The sequence below is a fragment of the Eurytemora carolleeae genome, unplaced genomic scaffold, assembly GCF_000591075.1.
Source record: "Eurytemora carolleeae unplaced genomic scaffold, Eaff_2.0 scaffold129, whole genome shotgun sequence".
NCBI classification, from domain to species: Eukaryota; Metazoa; Arthropoda; class Copepoda; order Calanoida; family Temoridae; genus Eurytemora; species Eurytemora carolleeae.
Genome location: NW_019396235.1, coordinates 294,708 through 315,832, shown reverse-complemented (window position 1 = coordinate 315,832; position 21,125 = coordinate 294,708). Strand labels below are relative to the sequence as shown.

The following is a 21,125-nucleotide window of genomic DNA, read 5'->3' as shown; positions in this document are numbered from 1 at the left end:
ATAATTTTATGATTTAACACATAAATAGTTTTCGGAAATATGGAATTTTTATAAGAAATTTTCTTTAAATCGTTTTTTTGAAAAAAACACACATTATCACTATTTTAATATGTTAAATAAATTATTAAATAAATAATTTTACTTAAAAAAATCATACTAATTCAATGGTGACAATCTACAACAAAATTATACTTAGTAATAAAATCAATTTCGGCTTTAATCGAATACATCCGAAAGCCATTTTAATTAATTAACAAATAGATAGATCACAGTTTAATTTAATAATCACGAAGAAAACCCTTTATTTGAATTTTCAATGGGAGCCAATTAAAAAAATTCCACGGAAATAATTACATATTTTTCGGGAAACCTTAGGTCAAGTATTCTCGATGGATTGTTATCATCTCGACATGTGTTAATTTAAATTGATTTTATGATAGAACTGTTTAAGCCTGGATGGATAATCCGTCATAATCCCAGAAGCTCCGGAGCTTAGACCCTGCTCAAACTCCTCCTCGGAGTTTAGAACCCAGAGATAGGTTGGGATACCTCGCTCCTCCAGGTGCTTGATTAAACTACGGTTTAAGAGAAGGTAGTTGCAAACCTTGAGAAGGAAATGAGGTAGTTTACCAAAGCTGACAGTACTCTCACCTGCAGAAAATATTTATCATGTTTTTATAAAACATAGCTTCTCAAAATTACAATTTACAACGAGAAAACTAAAAAAATGGAAAGGTTTTAATGTTTTTTACTTTACAACATTATCAAAAAAAAGGCTTGCTATGTTAAAAATCTTTTATTTTTCGTTAAAGGGACTGTAAGCGTAATTTCAAGTGACCGTACAAGCAAGGATGGCTATATCGGTATAATGGTACCCTTGAAAGCTTCGTCAGATCAAGTATGAATTACATCAATGTTTATAATCTTAAAAACTGATTATCTTTAATTTTGGTTTCTCTACAATGACTTGCGGATTTCTATTGCAAGAAAACATAAAGAAATTATTAGAATTAACCACATTATTGATCAGATAGAAGTTGACACTGTCATCTTTGACTGAAGGGTGACTTGAATTCAAGCTTACAGCATTTAAAGTCTTACAAATAATCTTTTTACTTGAAGCATATTTAGGAGAGAGGAATAGTGAGAGCATTGGAATCTCTAGGTGGGTTTCCCTCAGAGATATGAACGGGAGTAACCCAGTATAAAACAAGATCATGAGAAGAAGAAGACGCGGCGCTGAGAAGAAAAGCCCGACTTCTGGATTCTTTCTGTTCATGAAAACAATTCAAATAATTAATTAATCAAGTTCTAAAGTCCCACTCCATTAATTTTTTTTAATTAATAAAAAAGCTGAATTCTGATTTTTATGTTTTTTCCTAAAGCACAAATCAGTTGTTTCTCCGTCAAAACTACCCCACACACATCTTTCTAAACAAAATACAGTTTACCCCGGAGATTTTGAGTCATCGAAAGAATTAATGAAATGCCATCTTCACAATTTTCCATTGGGTTTTATACTTTAATACGTAAATTTTAGTAATTTCAAATATGAATAAATAGCCATACAGAGCTCCATATAATCATTTAATTAAAAAACTAAATATCTGCAACATTCCATTATCAGAAAGTAAGGAATGCGACAGTTTATAAATTCTTCCGATTTCTCTTTTTATTTGAGCTTAACAGTAGGAAAAATTAAATCAAGATTTTAAAACATTTAAATTCCAGATGCGGCCTCATAAAAAACGTTGAAAACCTTGTGCCCCGTATCTCCTGATGAGCCTATCCACCTCCTCCACCAACCTCTCCTTCTTCTCCTTAATGTCGATATTGATCTGACACTTGAACCTGTCCAGGACCTCCTCCAGGCTACAGAACCTTCTCTCCTCTGGGTTTATTCCAGAACTTACGTAGATCTCTCCAGGAAGAAAATCTATCGGAACCTAAAACAATCATTTGTCTTCAATAAAAATATTCAAATTGAACTTTCAATGGTCATGAGTTTTGAAACCACAAAAGTAAAATGTACCTTAGTTTTTCGAAGTTCTATTTAATTTTATTCTATATTTGTTGTAAATTATCTTCAGTAATAATCAGAAAGACCCGGAATTAATTTATAATTCATCAGACGACTATACAATATAATTTTACAAATATGATTGATGAAACGATAATCACTAGTCCTGCCAGTTTCAAAATGTGGTCTGCTTTTAAAGTGAGTTTAAAATTACCAGAGATATATATGTAAAGTCGTCTGATTAACTGTCAATTAATTCCAGGTCTTTCTGGTTCTGACTGTATGTCACGTGATGTCCCACAAAAAATTTGGGCCCGATCCGTTCAGCCGTTTTGACGTTTATTGGATACAAACAAACAGACAGACAAGCCAAATTTATATATAGATGAATAAATAGCTATGAATATGCGAGAACAGTTTTACAGAGCTCCATATAATCATTTAATTAAAAAAACTAAATATCTGCCACATTCCATTATCAGAAAGTAAGGAATGCGACAGTTTATTCCGATTTCTCTTTACATTTGAACTTAACATAAGGAAAAATTAAATCAAGACTTTAAAACATTTAAATTCCACATGCGGCCTCAGTAAAAAACGTTAAAACCTTGTGCTCCGTATCTCCTGATGAGCCTATCCACCTCCTCCACCAACCTCTCCTTCTTCTCCTTAATGTCGATATTGATCTGACACTTGAACCTGTCCAGGACCTCCTCCAGGCTACAGAACCTTCTCTCCTCTGGGTTTATTCCAGAACTTACGTAGATCTCTCCAGGAAGGAAATCTATCGGAAACCTAAAACAATCATTTGTCTTCAATAAAAATATTCAAATTGAACTTTCAATGGTCATGAGTTTTGAAACCACAAAAGTAAAATGTACCTTAGTTTTTCGAAGTTCTATTTAATTTTATTCTATATTTGTTGTAAAATCTACAGTCATAATCAGAAAGACCCGGAAATAATTTTTAATTAATCAGACGACTTTATAATATAATTTTACAAATATGATTGATGAAACGATAATCACTAGTCCTGCCAGTTCCAAAATGTGGTCTGCCTTTATAGTGAGTTTAAAATTACCAGAGATATATATGTAAAGTCGTCTGATTAACTGTCAATTAATTCCAGGTCTTTCTGGTTCTGACTGTATATAGAAAAATTTAGTACAAAAACATTATACCGAAATAATAAAATTAATATTTTTTATCATATAATTAAATTTCATATTGAAAAAAAAAACAATTTCAAAAATGACCTTATCTTGTATTTGAGGTAGATTGTTAAAATCTGTTTCTGTGATGAAGGATTGTTTTCCCGTTAATCGTCGCAGATTATTGTCATGAGCAACCACAGCTTGTCCATCCTAAGAGTTGATCAATCAAGAATAATCTCAGAAATTCTTCTTTGCAAAAAAAAGCCATCTTGAGACCAGGGGCGTAAAATGAAATTTGTCCATGTGGGCGGTCTTAACTTTTATTCTTTCTCGGGGGGCTAAGAACCCGTTGAGGTCTGAAAATTCCCTAGAAACCATTGACTTCACTGATCCAAGGCGGGGGCTGTGTCCCAATATGCCCCCCTCTGTAAATACGCCTCTGTTTGGGACTTGTCTCAAATGTTTTGTCTAGGAACAGCTCGTACTATTACAATTTTCAGCAGGCACAATTTCATTTAAAAAAATTTAAGTTGCACTCTTAGTCTAAAGATTATAAAAAATGCCCTAACTTTACCTTCGTTAGATTAACATCTAACTCTAACATATCACAGCCGAGCTCTACAGCTTGTCTGAAAGCTGTCAGTGTATTCTCAGTCCTAAAATAATTAAACTTTATAAAATGAAAAAAAATGCTAAGCTTTATAATTGACACTTACCCCTCCCCAGCCCCTCCCCGATGAGCAATTATCCTGGCAGGACGAAATTTCTTCTTCAGATGAAGGATTGTTGGGTTTTTGAGAAGGATATAAGAAGTTACAGCATACCCACCGACTGTCAAACCAATGTAGTTCATTCTTAGTGCAGAGAGTAATTAACCGAATTTGTATAAGAAATAATTGTCAGCTTAACAAATAATCATCTGAAAAATAAACAATATTGTATCTAAAATGAATTAAAAATAAAACTGTTTAATATTGCAGATATATGCAGTGTTTTTAATATAAAAAACTGTGGAGTTATTTCTACAAATAGATGAACACTGAACACTCTTTAACTCTGTATTTAATACAAATAGCCTAGGTTAACACTCCCTTTAACTCTGTACCAAATACAAATAGGTGAACACTCCCTTTAACTCTGTATCAAATACAAATAGGGGAACACTCCCTTTAACTCTGTATTAAATACTGCTCCGCTAGTAGAATAAAACCACGCTGGTCAACCCAGGTGAGTGGAGAGAGGAGTAACTGTACCCGACCTATATCAGAAATATTTAGTTCTTTCGCTGTCACGCTTAGCTCTGCAGTTGAGTCTTGGATAAGAGATTCTAGATGTTCATCTGGATCATATACTCCAACCCGAAAAGTGATTCTGTCGGCGTGGCGTTGCATCTGGAGGAGTAGAACGTATCCAGAAAACCAGCTGCTGGGATATACATCAGGACTCAGTTTTAAAACGGAAAGTATGTCTCCATTGACTAGATTCAACAGATGAAGGTTTAATGTTGTTTTATGAAAGCACATAAGTCGGTCTGAGCACCCAGCTTCTATAATGAGAATATTATCATCTTCTGTTGATTCATAGTCATAAGGCCACATTACTGAATCTATCACTGAATAGAAGCTGTATGAAGTAGACAGAGAACCAGGCTTCCTCCTGTACACCTGCAGGCCTATACTATTGTACTGGATACCAAGGTATTCAATTACCAGGTACTTGGAGTTCAGGTGGATAAATCCTGTATCATCATACGCAGACGCTGCATCTATCTTGGCGCTATTTTTAAGAGTGAAGAATAATTCAATTTCCTCGTCACACCTCGGGGGCTCGGTAGAATTGATATTGAAGAGAAGTGTAATATTTGAGTATTCCTGACATTCATGCTCCTCTGCGTATGCCGGAGAGGAACAAAAAAAATGAATAGCAAGAGTATCCTTTGTTAAACAGACGTCGGTGATGATACTGTCGGGAAGAGAAGGCAGAAAGCGATCGTAGTTAAACCAAAAACCTGAAGGATCAGACAAACTGGTTGAGTCCCTTGTGTCTAATATATAAATCATGAACCTTGACATCGTTGCTGGATTACTGGAGTCATCTAAAGTTAGAAGCAATAGAAGGGTGTTTTCAGCACTGTACAAATGGATAGAAGTGGCCTTTAATATTCCCGCCTTTTTTTCCTCATTCAACCTCTTATTCAGACTCTCATCCAGCCTCGCATTTAGCCTCTCATCAAACCTCGCATTTAGCCTCTCATCAAACCTCTCATTTAGCCTCTCATCAAACCTCTCATTTAACCTCTCATCAAACCTCTCATTTAGCTGGGTCGTCTGTGAACTGAGACTAGGAGAACCCAGAGAATTGGACAAGTCGCTATTTTCTATCTTTGCTTTGATGTCTCTGTTTAGTGTTCTTAGACTAACTTTATCCTTGAAAGATGCAAAGAACAACTTGTTTCCAGTAATGGTAAATGTCTCCATAAATAATTTATCCTTGAACAAGTTTGGAGTTATAACTAAAGTATCTTGAAGGGTCCCTGGACCATCCTCTTGAAGGGTACCTGGACCATCCTTTTCCTCTCCACAGAGAAATGGTTTGTACTTGCAGTATATTTGTATACAGGAGCATAAGGATATATCATGACTTTCTTCCTTCCATCCAATCTCTTGCAGGGAGTGCTTCTGAACAGCTCCCTGACGGAGAAGAAGGCGGAGATGAGCGCTCACAACTCTGTGCACGGCTTCCTCAAATATGCAACCTAGTGTTGATATTGCATAAAGATCTGACTTGTGAAGAAATATTAGAATTTTATCAATCAGTTCTTCTGGCAACTTTTTCAACATGACTAGTTAATTGGCTTATAGTCTAAGTGAATTAAGCGTAGTTTTAATTAATTGATATTCACATAAACTATGTAATCATGCCATCTTGTTCACCCCTATCTCCAAGGTTCTCTGTTGAGTGATAGCACCATTGATGTCTAAAAATAAAATATCCTGAAGTTTTAGCGTAAAAAAAAATCAAGCAAAAATTTTAAAAGCAACTTTAGCGTAACATTAGTTATCACATATTTTAAGCTTGAGTAAGCTATCAAAAACGATTTTTGGCAATCACAATGGTTTTGTTTACTAAAACATTTTTTTGTGGTTTTCTATTTTTTGGTAATTTCCTAGTATACGATTTTTGTACCTAACTAACCCTTAAATAATACAAAAATTAACAGCTGGCGTAGGTCCGATATTGCAGTAGGTCAGAAGTTCAGTAGGGGGATGTTGCGTATAGGAGGGGGGGGGGGGTCCAAAAATCGTATACTAGGACAGACCCTAGTTTTTACCATTTTGTTTGTACTTTTTGCATTTTTTTTAAAACCCAGAATTATCTTTCGCATAAATATTACGTTTCTCTAGTATACGCCTAATTATTCAGGATTCAAGGTCTGTATTGTAAAATCATAAGATAAACATAAGATTGATAGTTTTGCAGAACTGTTCAGAATATGGCAAATAGTTGTCGAAGATCAATTCAAAAAAAGGGTTATTATTCTTGTAAATGAGCTCAATAACAATTATTAATTTATTATGGTCCGCGGTCTCCAAAACAGCGCCGGATATTATTTAATGAGAAGATTTTTATTGAACAAATATTATTTCTTTTATTCACGAAAATTAATGTAAATTGTTTCAGTTGTTAAGGTGAATCTTTAAAAGTTTAACAATTAAAAAAAAGTATTTTAGTGTTCCATTTTTCTTATTTTTTTAAACATAAATTATTTATTCTCAATTTAAAGCCTCGTTAAAGTATAGCCGATAATTTGTTTAAAAGTATCGCGGGATTATTTTAATATTGCGCGCGCATGTCTAGTAGTCAAAGTTTCGTAGTAGTGGTCAGTCAGTGACTGACATTTACGTTTAAATATTGCAAATCTTATAAAGCCAACTTAATACTCATATTGGGTCTGTGCTAGTGAACGATTTTTGGAAGCCCCCAGCCCCCCCCCCTCCTATCAATTTTGTATATGACCAGGCCAAATTAGTATTTATTTAGCATTATTTAGGGTTAGGTTAGGTTAAGACACTTTCTGGGCCGAGCGCTGCGGCTAGGATGGGCTAGGGGGCTTTTTTTTGCTGAAAAATGAAAAATAAATGGTCATGTACTAAATTGATTTGGGTTCAAAAATTGTTCTCTAGAAGGGACCCCCAAATTTTTGTTAAAAGCCTGTTTTTTCCTATTGTTAATTTTTAGACCCGATGTAATAAATATCGTGATGAGTGACTGCAGACATGTTTTGGAGGGTGTAGGGGTTCTGAGAACCACTGAACTAGAGAAGATTCTTCACAATTCTTCTTGTAAACTTTGCAGGTTCGTCTATTAAAGAAGTTTTCTCTGATATTTGTTTTGTCATTCGTAGGTTATAAATCTAGTAAAGTCAATTCCCCTCCGTAGACTACGTGCAATTCCTAATTTTTATCGTTCTTAGAGGTCGTTTTTTGAACCTTCCCCGACCCCAACCCCCCTCCCATCAATATTGTACACAGAGCTTATATAGAACTTTTGTCAACATATTCAGGAATTTGTCGGGNTTGGGGCCTGAAACCCCCCTGAAATCAATAGATTTCACTGGTCCAGGGGGACTGAGTCTCCATAGCCCCCCTGAATACGCCTCCTATAGTGACATTTTGACGTAAGGCCGCAGCGCGCTGCCCCGTAGAGTAATATTGTTTTTCTAGGAAGAACCATGGTAAATCTATCCTATGGCTCTGTCTCTACCCTGACTGCTATGCTCTGGGTTGTGGTGAGGAACGAGATGATCACTCTACTCTGCACAACCAGGAGAATCCGTCCCACTGTATCCAGTTGAATATATCTACCTGGAGATCCTGGTGTTATGCTTGTAATAACGAACTCCTCCTCACCAGGAATACGCCCCCTGTCAAGGGGGTTCTAGGAAGGAAACCTAAGCTAAAGATTTTGGAGCCCAAGGTATTTATTAGGATCTTAGGATCCATTTCATTTTAATGCGGGTTCGGATCTTGATTTTAAACTTATTTTCTCCTTTTTTTGTTTATTATATATTAAATCTTTTTGAACCATTTTAAAATTGCGAAATTTTTAACAATCTCTCTTTTGTCGACTGCTTCAGATTTAAGTTTTTAAAGCAAAAAGTTTTTTTTACAGTGTTGATATTTTGCCTCTTGGATCTGGGCATATTTTTGTGGATCCGGATCCTATGCACTGGTCTAGGGTACTCTTTTCTCAATTATTCACCCCCTCAAAGTTAATTTTACACCCACTTTTTTGAAAGTTATATCGTTAAACTTTCTCTTTTATTTCGTAAAATGATAATGTAAAATTTAAAAAAAAGCATTGTTTATATTAAAACATATATATCCCTAGATGTGAGGATGGATTTTTATCTAGGAATGTCTCGATTGAATATTAGGGTTTCCTGCGAACGAAACGTTTCGCGAGAAAATGCGAAAATTTTCGTAATAGTGGTCAGTCAGTGACTGACATTTACAACTGTACCCGACCTATATCAGAAATATTTAGTTCTTTCGCTGTCACGCTTAGCTCTGCTGTTGAGTCTTGGATAAGAGTTTCTAGATGTTCATCTGGATCATATACTCCAACCCGAAAAGTGATTCTGTCGGCGTGGCGTTGCATCTGGAGGAGTAGAACGTATCCAGAAAACCTAAGTTAATTTTACACCCACTTTTTTGAAAGTTATATCGTTAAACTTTCTCTTTTATTTCGTAAAATGATAATGTAAAATTTAAAAAAAAGCATTGTTTATATTAAAACATATATATCCCTAGATGTGAGGATGGATTTTTATCTAGGAATGTCTCGATTGAATATTAGGGTTTCCTGCGAACGAAACGTTTCGCGAGAAAATGCGAAAATTTTCGTTAGTATTTTGCAAACTTTTTTGCTAAATTTCGCATTTTTCGCGAAAATGTCTTTTTTTTTTTAAATTCTACATATGTTTGCGACATTTTCACTCATTTTCCGTGGAATTTTCGCATTCATTTCGCGAAAATTTTGCTGTCGAACGAAATGCGAAATTTGTCGCGAAATTTTTTTCTTGGAAAATGCGAAATTTTTCGCGAAACGATTTTTTTTCTCGCTGGAAACCCTATTGATTATGCAATTTAAACAGATGATTTTGATTTAACTTTGTTAAGGTTGATGAGAACGATGATTATGACCGAGGATTGGTTGGATTGAGTAACCTGGGGAACACCTGTTATATGAACGCTGCTTTACAATGCTTGTCAAATGTTCCAGCGCTGACCAATTATTTCCTGGAGTGTCCAGATCTTGTTCCCAGGGATATTAAACCTAACCTCAGCCTTGCATACAGGTTAAACTACTTTTCCTTAAAACATAGCAGGAGCAACATAGACGACAATCATTCATATGTTTTATGGTTTCCATATTTATAAAGTAGTATTTCTTTTTGTTTTTACCTCCAATCATAACTCAGAGACCCCATGACTGATATGCCTAAAGTTCTGATTGGGAAACTCGATAGAACCCCGGAACCGGGAATGTTCTTAACTTGGTTTAACAATTCTAAGTTGAGTGTTTGCTATTGTAGAAAAAAGTAGTTTCCAGACAAAGCTGAGTTCCCAAGCAAGTTTATTTACAACTAGCTCGGGAACCCGGTGCTCCTCAGGTTACTCATATTTACTCCCGCCGTTTACCCGCACTTGGACGATTTTACCGGGAAACTAAAGGAACTGAGTTTTTGCCACAAACTCAAATATTCGTATCCCTATATCTTGGCAACCCAATGTCGTAGACCTTAGATATTTCAAACTATTAATTCTGTTAGATCAAATAATCTAAGTTTGAAATATCAAAGGTTTATTCTCACTGGTTGCAGAGATACAGTAATTAGAAAATTTGAGGTTGTGGCAAAAACTCAATTCCTTTTTAAATAAATCAAAGTCGACCCAACTAAGAAGCTCTCCCGAGTTCCCCAATCAAATTTGAGGGAAATAGGTCAAGGGGTTCCTGAGTTATGATCGGAAAAACGAACAGAGATTACAACATATAGATACTAGGCCATTCGCGCCCATCTTCAATTTTAACTTATAATTGTAACTCTTTATCGATTTTTTTCCGTGAATTAAAAAAGTAGAATTTTTTAAAGCATTTTTTTTAAATTCTGACCTTCCCTCGGGTTATTTGAGTTGCCACAAAAAATGTGGGCCCGATCGGTTCAGCTTTTTTTGGATACTAAAAAACAAAGATTTCGTTCCGCGCAGACATACCTACCATCTGGGGGTGGATGGTGATAAAAAAATTAGAAAATATATACCCCGTGTAGTGTGTAAAGATGAAAATGATCTATGTTCAGGAACCTGATGTTGAACATGTGGAACAATGGGAACCAGTCCTCCAGGGGATACATTGAACCATCAGCTGTTCTTCATGCAATAAAATCAGCATTTCCGGCATTCAGGGGTTTCCAACAGCATGATTCACAGGTTAGTGTGTATTCAGGGGTTTCCAACAGCAAGATTCACAGGTTAGTGTGTATTCAGGGGTTTCCAACAGCATGATTCACAGGTTAGTGTGTATTCAGGGGTTTCCAACAGCATGATTCACAGGTTAGTGTGTATTCATGGGTTTCCAACAGCATGATTCACAGGTTAGTGTGTATTCAGGGGTTTCCAACAGCATGATTCACAGGTTAGTGTGTATTCAGGGGTTTCCAACAGCATGATTCACAGGTTACTGTGTATTCAGGGGTTTCCAACAGCATGATTCACAGGTTACTGTGTATTCAGGGGTTTCCAACAGCATGATTCACAGGTTAGTGTGTATTCAGGGGTTTCCAACAGCATGATTCACAGGTTACTGTGTATTCAGGGGTTTCCAACAGCATGATTCACAGGTTAGTGTATATTTTAAAAACTATCACAATCCCTTTTTTAGTTTAATTGTAGTATTGTTAGCTAGGATGAAACTTTTTGATCAAAAATGCTAATTAACATTTTAAAATCATTATTTTATTTTCCATTCACAAAAAGTTCATAATCTCTGAATGGTTCATTAAGTTTCAGCATAAAAATAAGCAACACAAAAATGAAAACTATTCCTTTTTAGTTTTGATTGTAAGCTATTTCATCAAATATCTTAAATCAATCTTTACTAGGAAAAACATTCATAATTTAGAAAATAATAATTACATTCTGTAATTTACGAATAAATAAAACATATATCATTAAGGAGGTCGATTTTTTAATTTTATTGAAACGCTGCATTAATTTTTGACCTTTTTGTATTTATCGCTTGCGTTAGTAAAATAATTATTACAACATCAAGTTTAACCATAAGTTATATTTTTTTATTGTATTAAAGAAGATTTTAAGACTGAAGCATTTTTATCTAAAAGGTTTGAAAAATAAATATTTAAAATATGCAGGAGTTCCTACGCTGTCTGATGGACCAGCTCCACAAGGAGATGTCGGAGCCAGTGGTCTGCGAGGATGGGGATGAGGAGGAGACCAAGACAGAGGAGAGTGATAATATCGAATCCTTGTCGGAGCTTGAGTCTAACGGGTCCGTTGGATCGGAGGAACCGGGAGAAGAATATGAAACTGCCTCGGATACTTCAAGTAAACTTAATAATAGGTAACATACATATCTTTGACCTATATTTTGTTCACAAACACTAGCGTTGAAAGCTTGAAAAGATGTAAATTATTCATGTTAAATGATTGAATATGTTTAACAGAACTTTTTTCCAGGAAAAGAAAGCATGAAGATCACCCAGATAAAGACAGTGGACTTGGTTCCTCTTCCGGTACAATTAGGATACAGGATTCCGATACAGGAACCCTCAGTTCTAGACAAGGTAGGATACAGGAACCCTCAGTTCTAGACAAGGTAGGATACAGGAACACTCAGTTCTAGACAAGGTAGGATACAGGAACCCTCAGATCTAGACAAGGTAGGATACAGGAACCCTCAGTTCTAGACAAGGTAGAATACAGGAACCCTCAGTTCTAGACAAGGTAGGATACAGGAACACTCAGTTCTAGACAAGGTAGGATACAGTAACCCTCAGTTCTAGACAAGGTAGGATACAGGAACCCTCAGTTCTAGACAAGGTAGGATACAGGAACCCTCAGACAGCACAGAAACTTTTGAGGATCTTTTTAAATGTCACATGTTTCCGATGACGGTCTGGGTTTCTAAAGATAGCATTTGGATTTTGGTTTAGATGTATTTGTTATTAGTTACTCAATTAGGCTATTTTTTGTGTGATTTGGACGATAGGTCGTGCGAGATATTTCAGTTTATTAAATTATACTTTTAATATCATTAATATCATTATTATTATCATTATTATTATCATTATTATTATCATTATTATTATTATTATTATTATTATTAACATTGGTATCATTCATATCAGGAGGATATCAGGTATCTGGTTCTCCATCTAGTTTATCAGATCAGGAATACCTTGATGCAAGATCAGATCCTGGGATTTCTTCAGGTATACTATATCTGCTATCTAGTTGAGGGGTAAGGGGGGGGGGGATTGGTCACTTTATGGTGTTCTGGGGAATTGAAAAGAATTGAAAAGAATTGAAAAGAATTGAAAAGAATTGAAAAGAATTGAAAAGAATTGAAAAGAATTGAAAAGAATTGAAAAGAATTGAAAAGAATTGAAAAGAATTGAAAAGAATTGAAAAGAATTGAAAAGAATTGAAAAGAATGGAAAAGAATTGAAAAGATTCTTTGAATAATTTTTATCCTGTTAGGTTCTGCGTCCCCTTTGTTGAAGAATGAAAACTTAGAAATCCGTCATCATAAACCTAGAACGTATCGGAGCATTGTAACAGATATTTTCGACGGGAAACTTGTCTCCTCTGTTAAATGTTTGACCTGCGACAGGTAAATAAATATTTTTTTACTAAAATTTGTCTTCTTGGTCAACGATTAAAAACTAGAGTGTATATTTTTTAAAATTATGATGCTATGGAAAAATGTAAAATTGGACTTGAAGGCAAGTGTTTTCATCCTTTATGACAGTTTATACCAATAAATTATTTTTTTCCCATTAAATCAATTATTTTCCCCGCTTGAACAAATAAACAACAAAAAAACATGTTTGTGCTCCGCGAACAAATAAATATAAAATAAATGAGTTAGATTTGTTTGAAAAAAATTATATTTTAAGATGGGAGGGTATACCCAGGCGCACAACTAATATGGGCAAGGCCCCTCCCCCCTAGCCTGATAAAGGGGGGCAAGCCCCCCCCCCCGCCTAAGAAGGCTCACTCCCTCTTTAGGGGGGGCAAGAAGTCCTTAACAGGGGTCCATATAGTTCCAAAAATCGTTAATTTTCTCGAAAATTTGACAAATATATGCCCCTACAGTGATTTTTTTAAACCCTACTCTCTTAAAGCAAATTCAAAATTCCATTATAACATTATTCAATACAAGATAAGATTCTTTTTGTTTTAGCCCCTTTCTTGAAAAAATGTCCCCAAATTTTGATTTTTAAAATTACACTCACACATTCTTATTCAAATTGCCCTCCAAACTTAAATTTTCCTCCTAACATTTATTTACATTTTTATGATTTTTTTAAATTTGCACATAAATTAAATTTTTTATCCCCAAATTTTTTATAAATACACCCAACTTTAAAATGTACAGCCCTCTTATTTAAAAAAATGCCCCTAATTTTTTAGATAACAGTCTCTTAATTAAATTTTAATAACTTTAATGGACCAAACAGAAATGTCATTTAAAAACCTGGATTTTACGCGTTGCTAAACTTGTTTTCTAAAATGTCCAAATATCAGCCGTTTTTAAAAGATTACCAACTTGTTTTTATATGTTGTATCAACGTGTCGCACATCGGGGAATTTTTTGGGGTGGTGTGATGAAAACATTCGGTTTTTACCTTATTCAATATAAAATAAATATTTCCTACGTAAAGGTTGAATTTAACTGTCTAATATTATTTCTCCTGCAGGATTTCTAAAACTACAGAAAGCTTCCAGGATCTCTCCTTGCCTATACCTTCACAGGATGCTTTAGCGAGTATTAGGTCAGTCTAAACAAAATATATAATTTAATGAAACTGGATTTTTTACTTTAAAGGGATTGTTTTTGTGATTTCAATTGATATTCCATTTTAACAGGTACCCTCTAAACCTCTATTTGATCAAAAATGTGGAAGATATTGTCATTACTCTTGCTTTAAGTGTTTAATACTGACAACTTCCACCCTCTAAACCTCTATTTGATCAATAATGTGGAAGATATTGTCATTATTCTAGCTTTAAGTGTTTAATACTGACAATTTCCACCCTCTAAACCTCTATTTGATCAATAATGTGGAAGATATTGTCATTTAGCTTTAAGTGTTTAATACATAGAGAATAGAATATATAGAGAGGAATTAAAAGAATCTCTCGGTATGAATTTTTTCAGTCCCTTTCAGCCTGAAAGGGAGTTCAAAGTGTACAAATCATGTAAATGTTCACAAATTATATGCTATAGAGTACATTAATGCAATATGTTCCCTAGACTATTCATTTCAATTTCGAATTTTTTAAACTGTTAAATAAACATCATTTGATTTATAGTTCTAACGGAAAATCATCGTTTGTAAAGTGGAAGGCATAGCGTCTATGTGAAATGATCATTGGTCAATTATGAAACCAGCCTATTTCATAATTTGGTTTTCTTTTAACAATAATTTTAGATTTTCTTTATAATGATATTCCAGGGCCCAACAGGTTATATAGCATAAATATCTGAAGTACACCTGCAGTATGGAAACAGTACAACAAAATGGCCGTTTTACACTTTTTTCCATTAAATTCCTCTCTATATATTCTATTCTCTATGGTTTAATACTGACAACTTCCTTCATTATTTATGAAGCAGAAATGCGGAAGTCACTTAATTAACAAATCACATTTGAAAATTAACAATTTTCAAAGAGAAGAATATGAATATATATAATGCATTCTTAATTAGAAATAGATTTCAAGGGTACTGTTGTGAAGTGGACATGCCACTTTATGAAATGGAAGATCACTTTAAATTACACTTACAGTCCCTTTGGTGCTAAGATCTCTAACTAAATCATAAGTTCCCATTCCGGTTCACATTTCCTAATTGAACTGCTGTTCTATAGTTCTGGTTCACATTTTCTAATTGAACTGCTGTTCTATAGTTCTGGTTCACATTTTCTAACTGAACTGCTGTTCTATAGTTCTGGTTCACATTTTCTAATTGAACTGCTGTTCTATAGTTCTGGTTCACATTTTCTAATTGAACTGCTGTTCTATAGTTCTGGTTCACATTTTCTAACTGAACTGCTGTTTTATAGTTCTGGTTTACATTTTTTAATTGAACTGCTGTTCTATAGTTCTGGTTCGCATTTTCTAATTGAACTGCTGTTCTTTAGTTCTGGTTCACATTTTCTAATTGAACTGCTGTTTTGTAGTTCTGGTTCACATTTTCTAATGTATAATACATTTTATCAAGGCAACGGCCTGTAACAACTGGAAATGATGAGGAGGATGGCTGGGTTGTTTGGATGTGGAAATGGGTGTCAAGTAAGTTCATTTCTTTAATTAGTTGAAAGTTAGTTCTGGTAAAAGCAGTTAGAGCATCAACAATTTGCTCTTGCTACATCCGACAGTTATAACGATGCTTTAACAATATCCTTTTCTCTTTCTTAACATTCCTATTTTTTTTAAATCGGATTTCTTATTCCTCTTTTTATATTTTCTGCTTCTACCGTCCTGAGATTACTCTTTACTCTCCAAGACTGCTTGGCCTTCTTCTTCTCTGAGGATGAGTTGAAGGGTGATAATATGTACAGCTGTGAGAAATGTGAGAAGCTTAGGAACGGACTCAAGTTTTCTCAGGTAGCATTTAATATGATACTTCTTCTCTCAAAGGGACTGTAAAGGTAATTTCAAGTAACCCTCCATCAAATGATGCCCATATGCCTGATTCACAACGGTACCCTTGTAGCTGGTAAAGTCTTTAATTTTTATAGTAGTATAAATGCACACGTATTTAAGTGAAACCACAATTGAATAAAATCTGTTTTCAAAATTATAAAAATCGGTCATATGGAGAGACACTAAAAGTTACGTTAAAATTACTTTTTGTTCTTTATTTATTTTCTTTTTTTATGATGTTCCTGATTCAGAGTTTGTAGTGGGGGATTGAGATCACTCAAGTCAATCCTTTTAATTATAATTCTAATTTTTTTTAAATTTAATATCTCAACGATATTTCTATGAAGAGGATTTTAGATATGTAATATCTGTGTGTGTGTAGGTTACCCATTTACCGGATACTCTGTGTGTTCACTTGAAGAGGTTTCGTCATGATTTCGCCTTCTCTAGTAAAATCAGTACAAGGTATATTGGAAAACTAAAGAATGCGCAAGTTATGAATTAGTTTAAGCTACAGCTTAAAATTTCTGTAAAATCTACTTAAATCTAAGCTTTCTCAATTAAGCCCTGAAGGGAAATTTGAATTTCCTGGGAGATATCTGGACCAATCAGAGAAAAGGATTTACGTAACCAACGCTCGTCAGCTGTTTTGTAATTTAAAATTATTTACGTAACAGAATTTGATGGTGTATCTTTCGACCTACGCAAATCCGCTATACTCCACTTCTGACCTACGCCAAATCCGCTTTACTACACATCCGACCTACTAGCACGTGGTTTTATATTTGTTATTTGTTATTTGTTATTTGTTATTTGTTATTTGTTATTTGTTATTGTTACATTAAAAATATGTTCAGGGTTGTGTTTCCTCTTACCGGGTTAGATCTAGCTCCTTGGGTTCATAAGGACTGTGTTTCATCCCAGGTAATGATAGAGTTGAAATCAGGGGTCCATATAATTCCATTCACTCCCATCCCAAATGTTGATTTATTGATCTGCGAGGCAAAAATTCACCATGAGCGGAAGTTAGATATCAAGTTGTAGATTTTGTACGTCAGAATTATTTGTTTTTATTTTATTTCATAATTTATCTCTTATATTAACAGTACACATTTCTGAAGTGTATTAGTACATGTGCACATAAAAAAAGTTCACAATGACACCGAAATCGTATTATCCCCGCAAAATGTACTTTCAAGTCCATTAGGATCAGAGATGGAATTATATTGACTCCTGGCTTGGCTCTTATGAAATGTTAATTATGACTAATTGATAAATTGAAAATGTAGTTACTAGTAACCTCCATTACTTTTTTTTATAAGCATTTTTTCAATCATGACTTAATTATGACAATGATTGCTCACGGGGGTCCATTGTTAGGATACTTTTTTAGAATCAATCCCCTTATGCTCCATATTTAAAGTATTTATGATTTGACCGGAGTATCTTCCCATTGTAAGTATGGGAGCCGGGGGGTGCCGGAGCTCATGGGAGTTAGCCCCGATGGCGGTCTGGGCTCTCCAAGGTGGGGTGGTCTTCAGATCCTCCCTTATCTTATCTCACTATTTAGACTATTTATAATCTGACTGGAGTAATCTGTCATGGAACAGCTGGTGGAGGTCACTATACTAGCTACTATTTAGACTATTTATAATTTGACTGGAGTAATCTGTCATCATGGAACAGCTGGTGGAGGTCACTATACTAGCTACTATTTAGACTTTTTATAATCTGACTGGAGTAATCTGTCATCATGGAACAGCTGGTGGAGGTCACTATACTAGCTACTATTTAGACTATTTATAATCTGACTGGAGTAATCTGTCATCATGGAACAGCTGGTGGAGGTCACTATACTAGCTACTGCTACAATTACCTCACTAGGACATGGTATCATTTCGACGATAGTATAGTTTCGCAGGTAATATAATTGTTTTTTTTTTTATTATCTAGAAACCATTATTTTATTCAACCTTTTTTATTTAAAAGATTATATATATGTTGTTAAACCTTAAAGTTGAATAATAATAATAACCATGTAAACTGATAATCAATACAGTAATAACCAGTAACAATAGAATAGGAAGTCGACATTATATAGTTTTACTAAACTCTTTTTAAATCACTGATTAAGTAAAATGGGCCTGTGTACACTACACAACTTTTGTTCTCATGATCATAAAACTTTAACTTGATTCTAAAAGTCGTCTTCCTATATTAGAGTTTTCTGGTTATCACTAGATTTAAACCAGTTTATTTTGCAATTGTTTATTTTTGAGGTTGACCCCGCCACTGTAATGAATGCTGAGGCCTATGTACTATTCTATCGGAAGAATACTGATCAGGTTCAAGGAATACTTCGGGAACTCTCTCTAGCAGGGAGGGAGACCAACATAAGCCTAGGTAAGCATATAAGTGTGTGTGGAAGGGGGGGGGGAGTCCGAAATATATTTTAACATAGAATTTTTTTCATATTTAATACCTAGTCATTACCCATGAATACAGTGAGATTTAGCAAATTTTGTAATGATTGTAGTCTTTGTATTTTTTTTTTTTTTAATGTTGCTTCTTGGATATTGTAATTTACAACTGTTGCAACCGAATTTCTTTAAAAAAAATGTAGAAAAAATCAGTTGTATTTACAAAATATAAGGTTTACAAACTACTAAATACTAAATACTAAATACTGTATATATTTTTAGTAAACTACTACGTATCCAACCCTTGGTTGGTTAAACTGCATAATATGGCTGAACCTGGTCCTATTGACAATACTAGTGTTCTGTGTCGTCACGGTGGTGTTCTACCCCAGAGAGTTGATTGTGCTGACCGACTCTGTACTCCGCTTCCTCCAACAGCGTGGAGAATACTACATGAAAGGTAAATCTAGTTTTATTACAATTATGGAGGTTTAAGAGCTTAGTTTTATTTCAAGGGTTTATCCAGTCTCCATTGAAGGGAGGGCTGTTCACGACAGTACCCGTTAAAACATTGCCTGATCAATAATGTGGAAGATATAATCGTTTCCCTATCTTGAAAAGTGTTTAATTCTGACAATTTCCAACAGATTATTTCTCAACCAGAAATCTGCAAGACACTTTGTTAAAATAATCAATTTTTCGGATCTTGTTATTATGTTTTTTTTTAACCCTGTAGTAAGAAGAAAAAAGCATCATTTTATGCGGAACAGTTATTTGTCTCATCACCCCTATCCGCCCTGTCTCCTCGGATACAATCAATTCATCTTTCTAGATTTGGCGGTTCTGCTGCGGTAACGTGCCTGAAACCTTGCCAGATTTGCCTAGCTACTGCTCGCGCGGAGGAGCGTCAGCGTCAATTTGAGCTGAGTGAGTTTCAGTTGCTCCGAGAGAATGACAAGATAGATATAAGCAGCTCTGGAGATTGTTATCTGCTGGTCACGTCCTGGTTCAGTACATGGGAGTCCTGGGTTCTAGGAAAAGCAAGAGAACCTCCGGGTAAATGTTTAATACTTCAGATCTTATCAATGAGTTGAAATTAACTTGCTTGGCCTTCCTTAATTTGCAATTGAAACTTTGATTAAAACATTGAATAATTGTTAATGGATAATTTCAACAAAGTGGGGTGGGTCTGACGGCGTTTTTTTCTCCTACTTGAACGTCTGAATCATATTACTTAACTTGATATATTCTTTTTTAGGACCAATAAATAACCGGAGTTTATTTATCCAGCGTGGTAATTCTTTTTCACTTCGTCCCAACATTGATCACTTCAAGCTCAGCGAGGACATCTGGTCTCTGTTTCTCTCCCTCTACTCCGGAGGTCCTGAGGTTGTCCTCCGACCCGGAGGAGGGATTAAAGTCAACACTCCTCGTCCTGCACAAGTTGCTAGTATTGCTGCGAGACTACGCGCAAGATGTAATGAGAAAGGCCGCGTATCAGAATCAAATTAACCCGCGAAATTTAAATTTTAAATGTATTTTCACTTTTTTATAAAATCGGAATATTTTATCTAATGTCAGATATTTAAGTGATACATTTTTGTGATTGTATTTCAGCTAGTTTTAAATTTATTGTGTTCATATTTATTGTTATATAAGATTCTGGCTTTTTAAGATCATTCATATAGATATAACAGGTTATGTATAGATTATAAGTAATCCAATCTAATCATGTCAATGTATTGATAATTTATCATGTTTAGAAGTACGAATTGATAGTCGATTTTTTATGTATTTCAATTTTAAACTTTTCCTAGTCCGTGTTTCTAAGTTTAACCTTTGCATTCTTAAGCATTTATGCACAATTACAGAAAATATAAATTCCACCGTATGAGCAAAATTTCACTTAATTTTATTTTAGTAAATAATTGATATAAGTATTATGATCAGCATTGTGATTATTATTTCAGAAACTGATAAAAAGATGGAGCTGTGTTGACTGCTCCTTTTTGTTTGTGTCCTTTGGATTGTGAAGATTTATCTTTAAATTACGACTATTTGAAAGTAGCACCTTTTGAAAAACTTGCTTTTTAAAAATTCGGAGTTTCATTTCATTTGGAAGTTTTTTGTTTGTTAAAAGATTGATTGATCATAATGTCGATTCAAATTTGGTAGCTGGAGGTCAAAATAGATTAAGATTAATTAATTTTAAAATGTTATTTAAGAGGGATCTTTTAATATTAACGCTAAATTCTATTTAAATTTTTAAATAAATGAAAATGCTCAGATCTGGCGAAGAAAATGCGGGAAAATATTAACAAAAAGTCGCAATAATATCAGTTATTACTACGAATAGTATTTGAATCTTTCAGAATATCTCGCTAATAATGGAAATGGAGGAGGATGGAAGTGGATGTGCACGGTAAGTTTTTTATTGCAATTATTTTTCAGGATTCGGAGATGGGAGGCTTAGGAGCAGAAGAATTCTGGGTTGAATTGGTTTATTTTTGAAATTTTGTTACAGAAATTAACATTGTGAAATATAATTACTTTAGTTCTAATGTGGTTTAAGTTA

At 34.5% G+C, this 21,125-nt stretch overlaps 2 protein-coding genes across 5 annotated transcripts; one reads left to right on the top strand and one right to left on the bottom strand.

Annotated features, from left to right (window-relative positions):
- Positions 1-102: 102 nt before the first annotated feature.
- On the bottom strand, positions 103-4,102 carry LOC111698958 (lysophospholipase D GDPD1). 4 transcript variants are annotated; one of them, XM_023469456.1, is made up of 7 exons: positions 3,891-4,102; positions 3,749-3,830; positions 3,276-3,384; positions 2,628-2,813; positions 1,380-1,431; positions 1,117-1,271; positions 103-651 (listed from the first exon to the last, which is right to left on the bottom strand). In XM_023469456.1, the coding sequence occupies exons 1-7, from the start codon at positions 4,025-4,027 to the stop codon at positions 416-418; spliced, it is 957 nt and encodes a 318-aa protein (XP_023325224.1). In that variant the 5' UTR covers positions 4,028-4,102; the 3' UTR covers positions 103-415. The 4 variants fall into 4 exon arrangements, with proteins under 4 accessions (XP_023325224.1, XP_023325225.1, XP_023325226.1 ...); XM_023469457.1 differs by having other exon boundaries at positions 1,117-1,274; positions 1,383-1,431; XM_023469458.1 differs by lacking the exon at positions 2,628-2,813 and adding an exon at positions 1,760-1,946 and having other exon boundaries at positions 3,277-3,384.
- Positions 4,103-7,397: 3,295 nt separating this feature from the next.
- On the top strand, positions 7,398-20,924 carry LOC111698969 (ubiquitin carboxyl-terminal hydrolase 33). The gene is made up of 18 exons (XM_023469478.1): positions 7,398-7,530; positions 7,899-8,151; positions 9,357-9,535; positions 10,538-10,667; positions 11,609-11,817; positions 11,934-12,040; positions 12,605-12,688; positions 12,957-13,089; positions 14,180-14,254; positions 15,706-15,780; positions 15,971-16,091; positions 16,513-16,595; positions 16,988-17,054; positions 17,926-18,051; positions 18,410-18,533; positions 18,833-19,010; positions 19,383-19,606; positions 19,809-20,924. The coding sequence occupies exons 1-18, from the start codon at positions 7,436-7,438 to the stop codon at positions 20,060-20,062; spliced, it is 2,517 nt and encodes an 838-aa protein (XP_023325246.1). The 5' UTR covers positions 7,398-7,435; the 3' UTR covers positions 20,063-20,924.
- Positions 20,925-21,125: the final 201 nt, after the last annotated feature.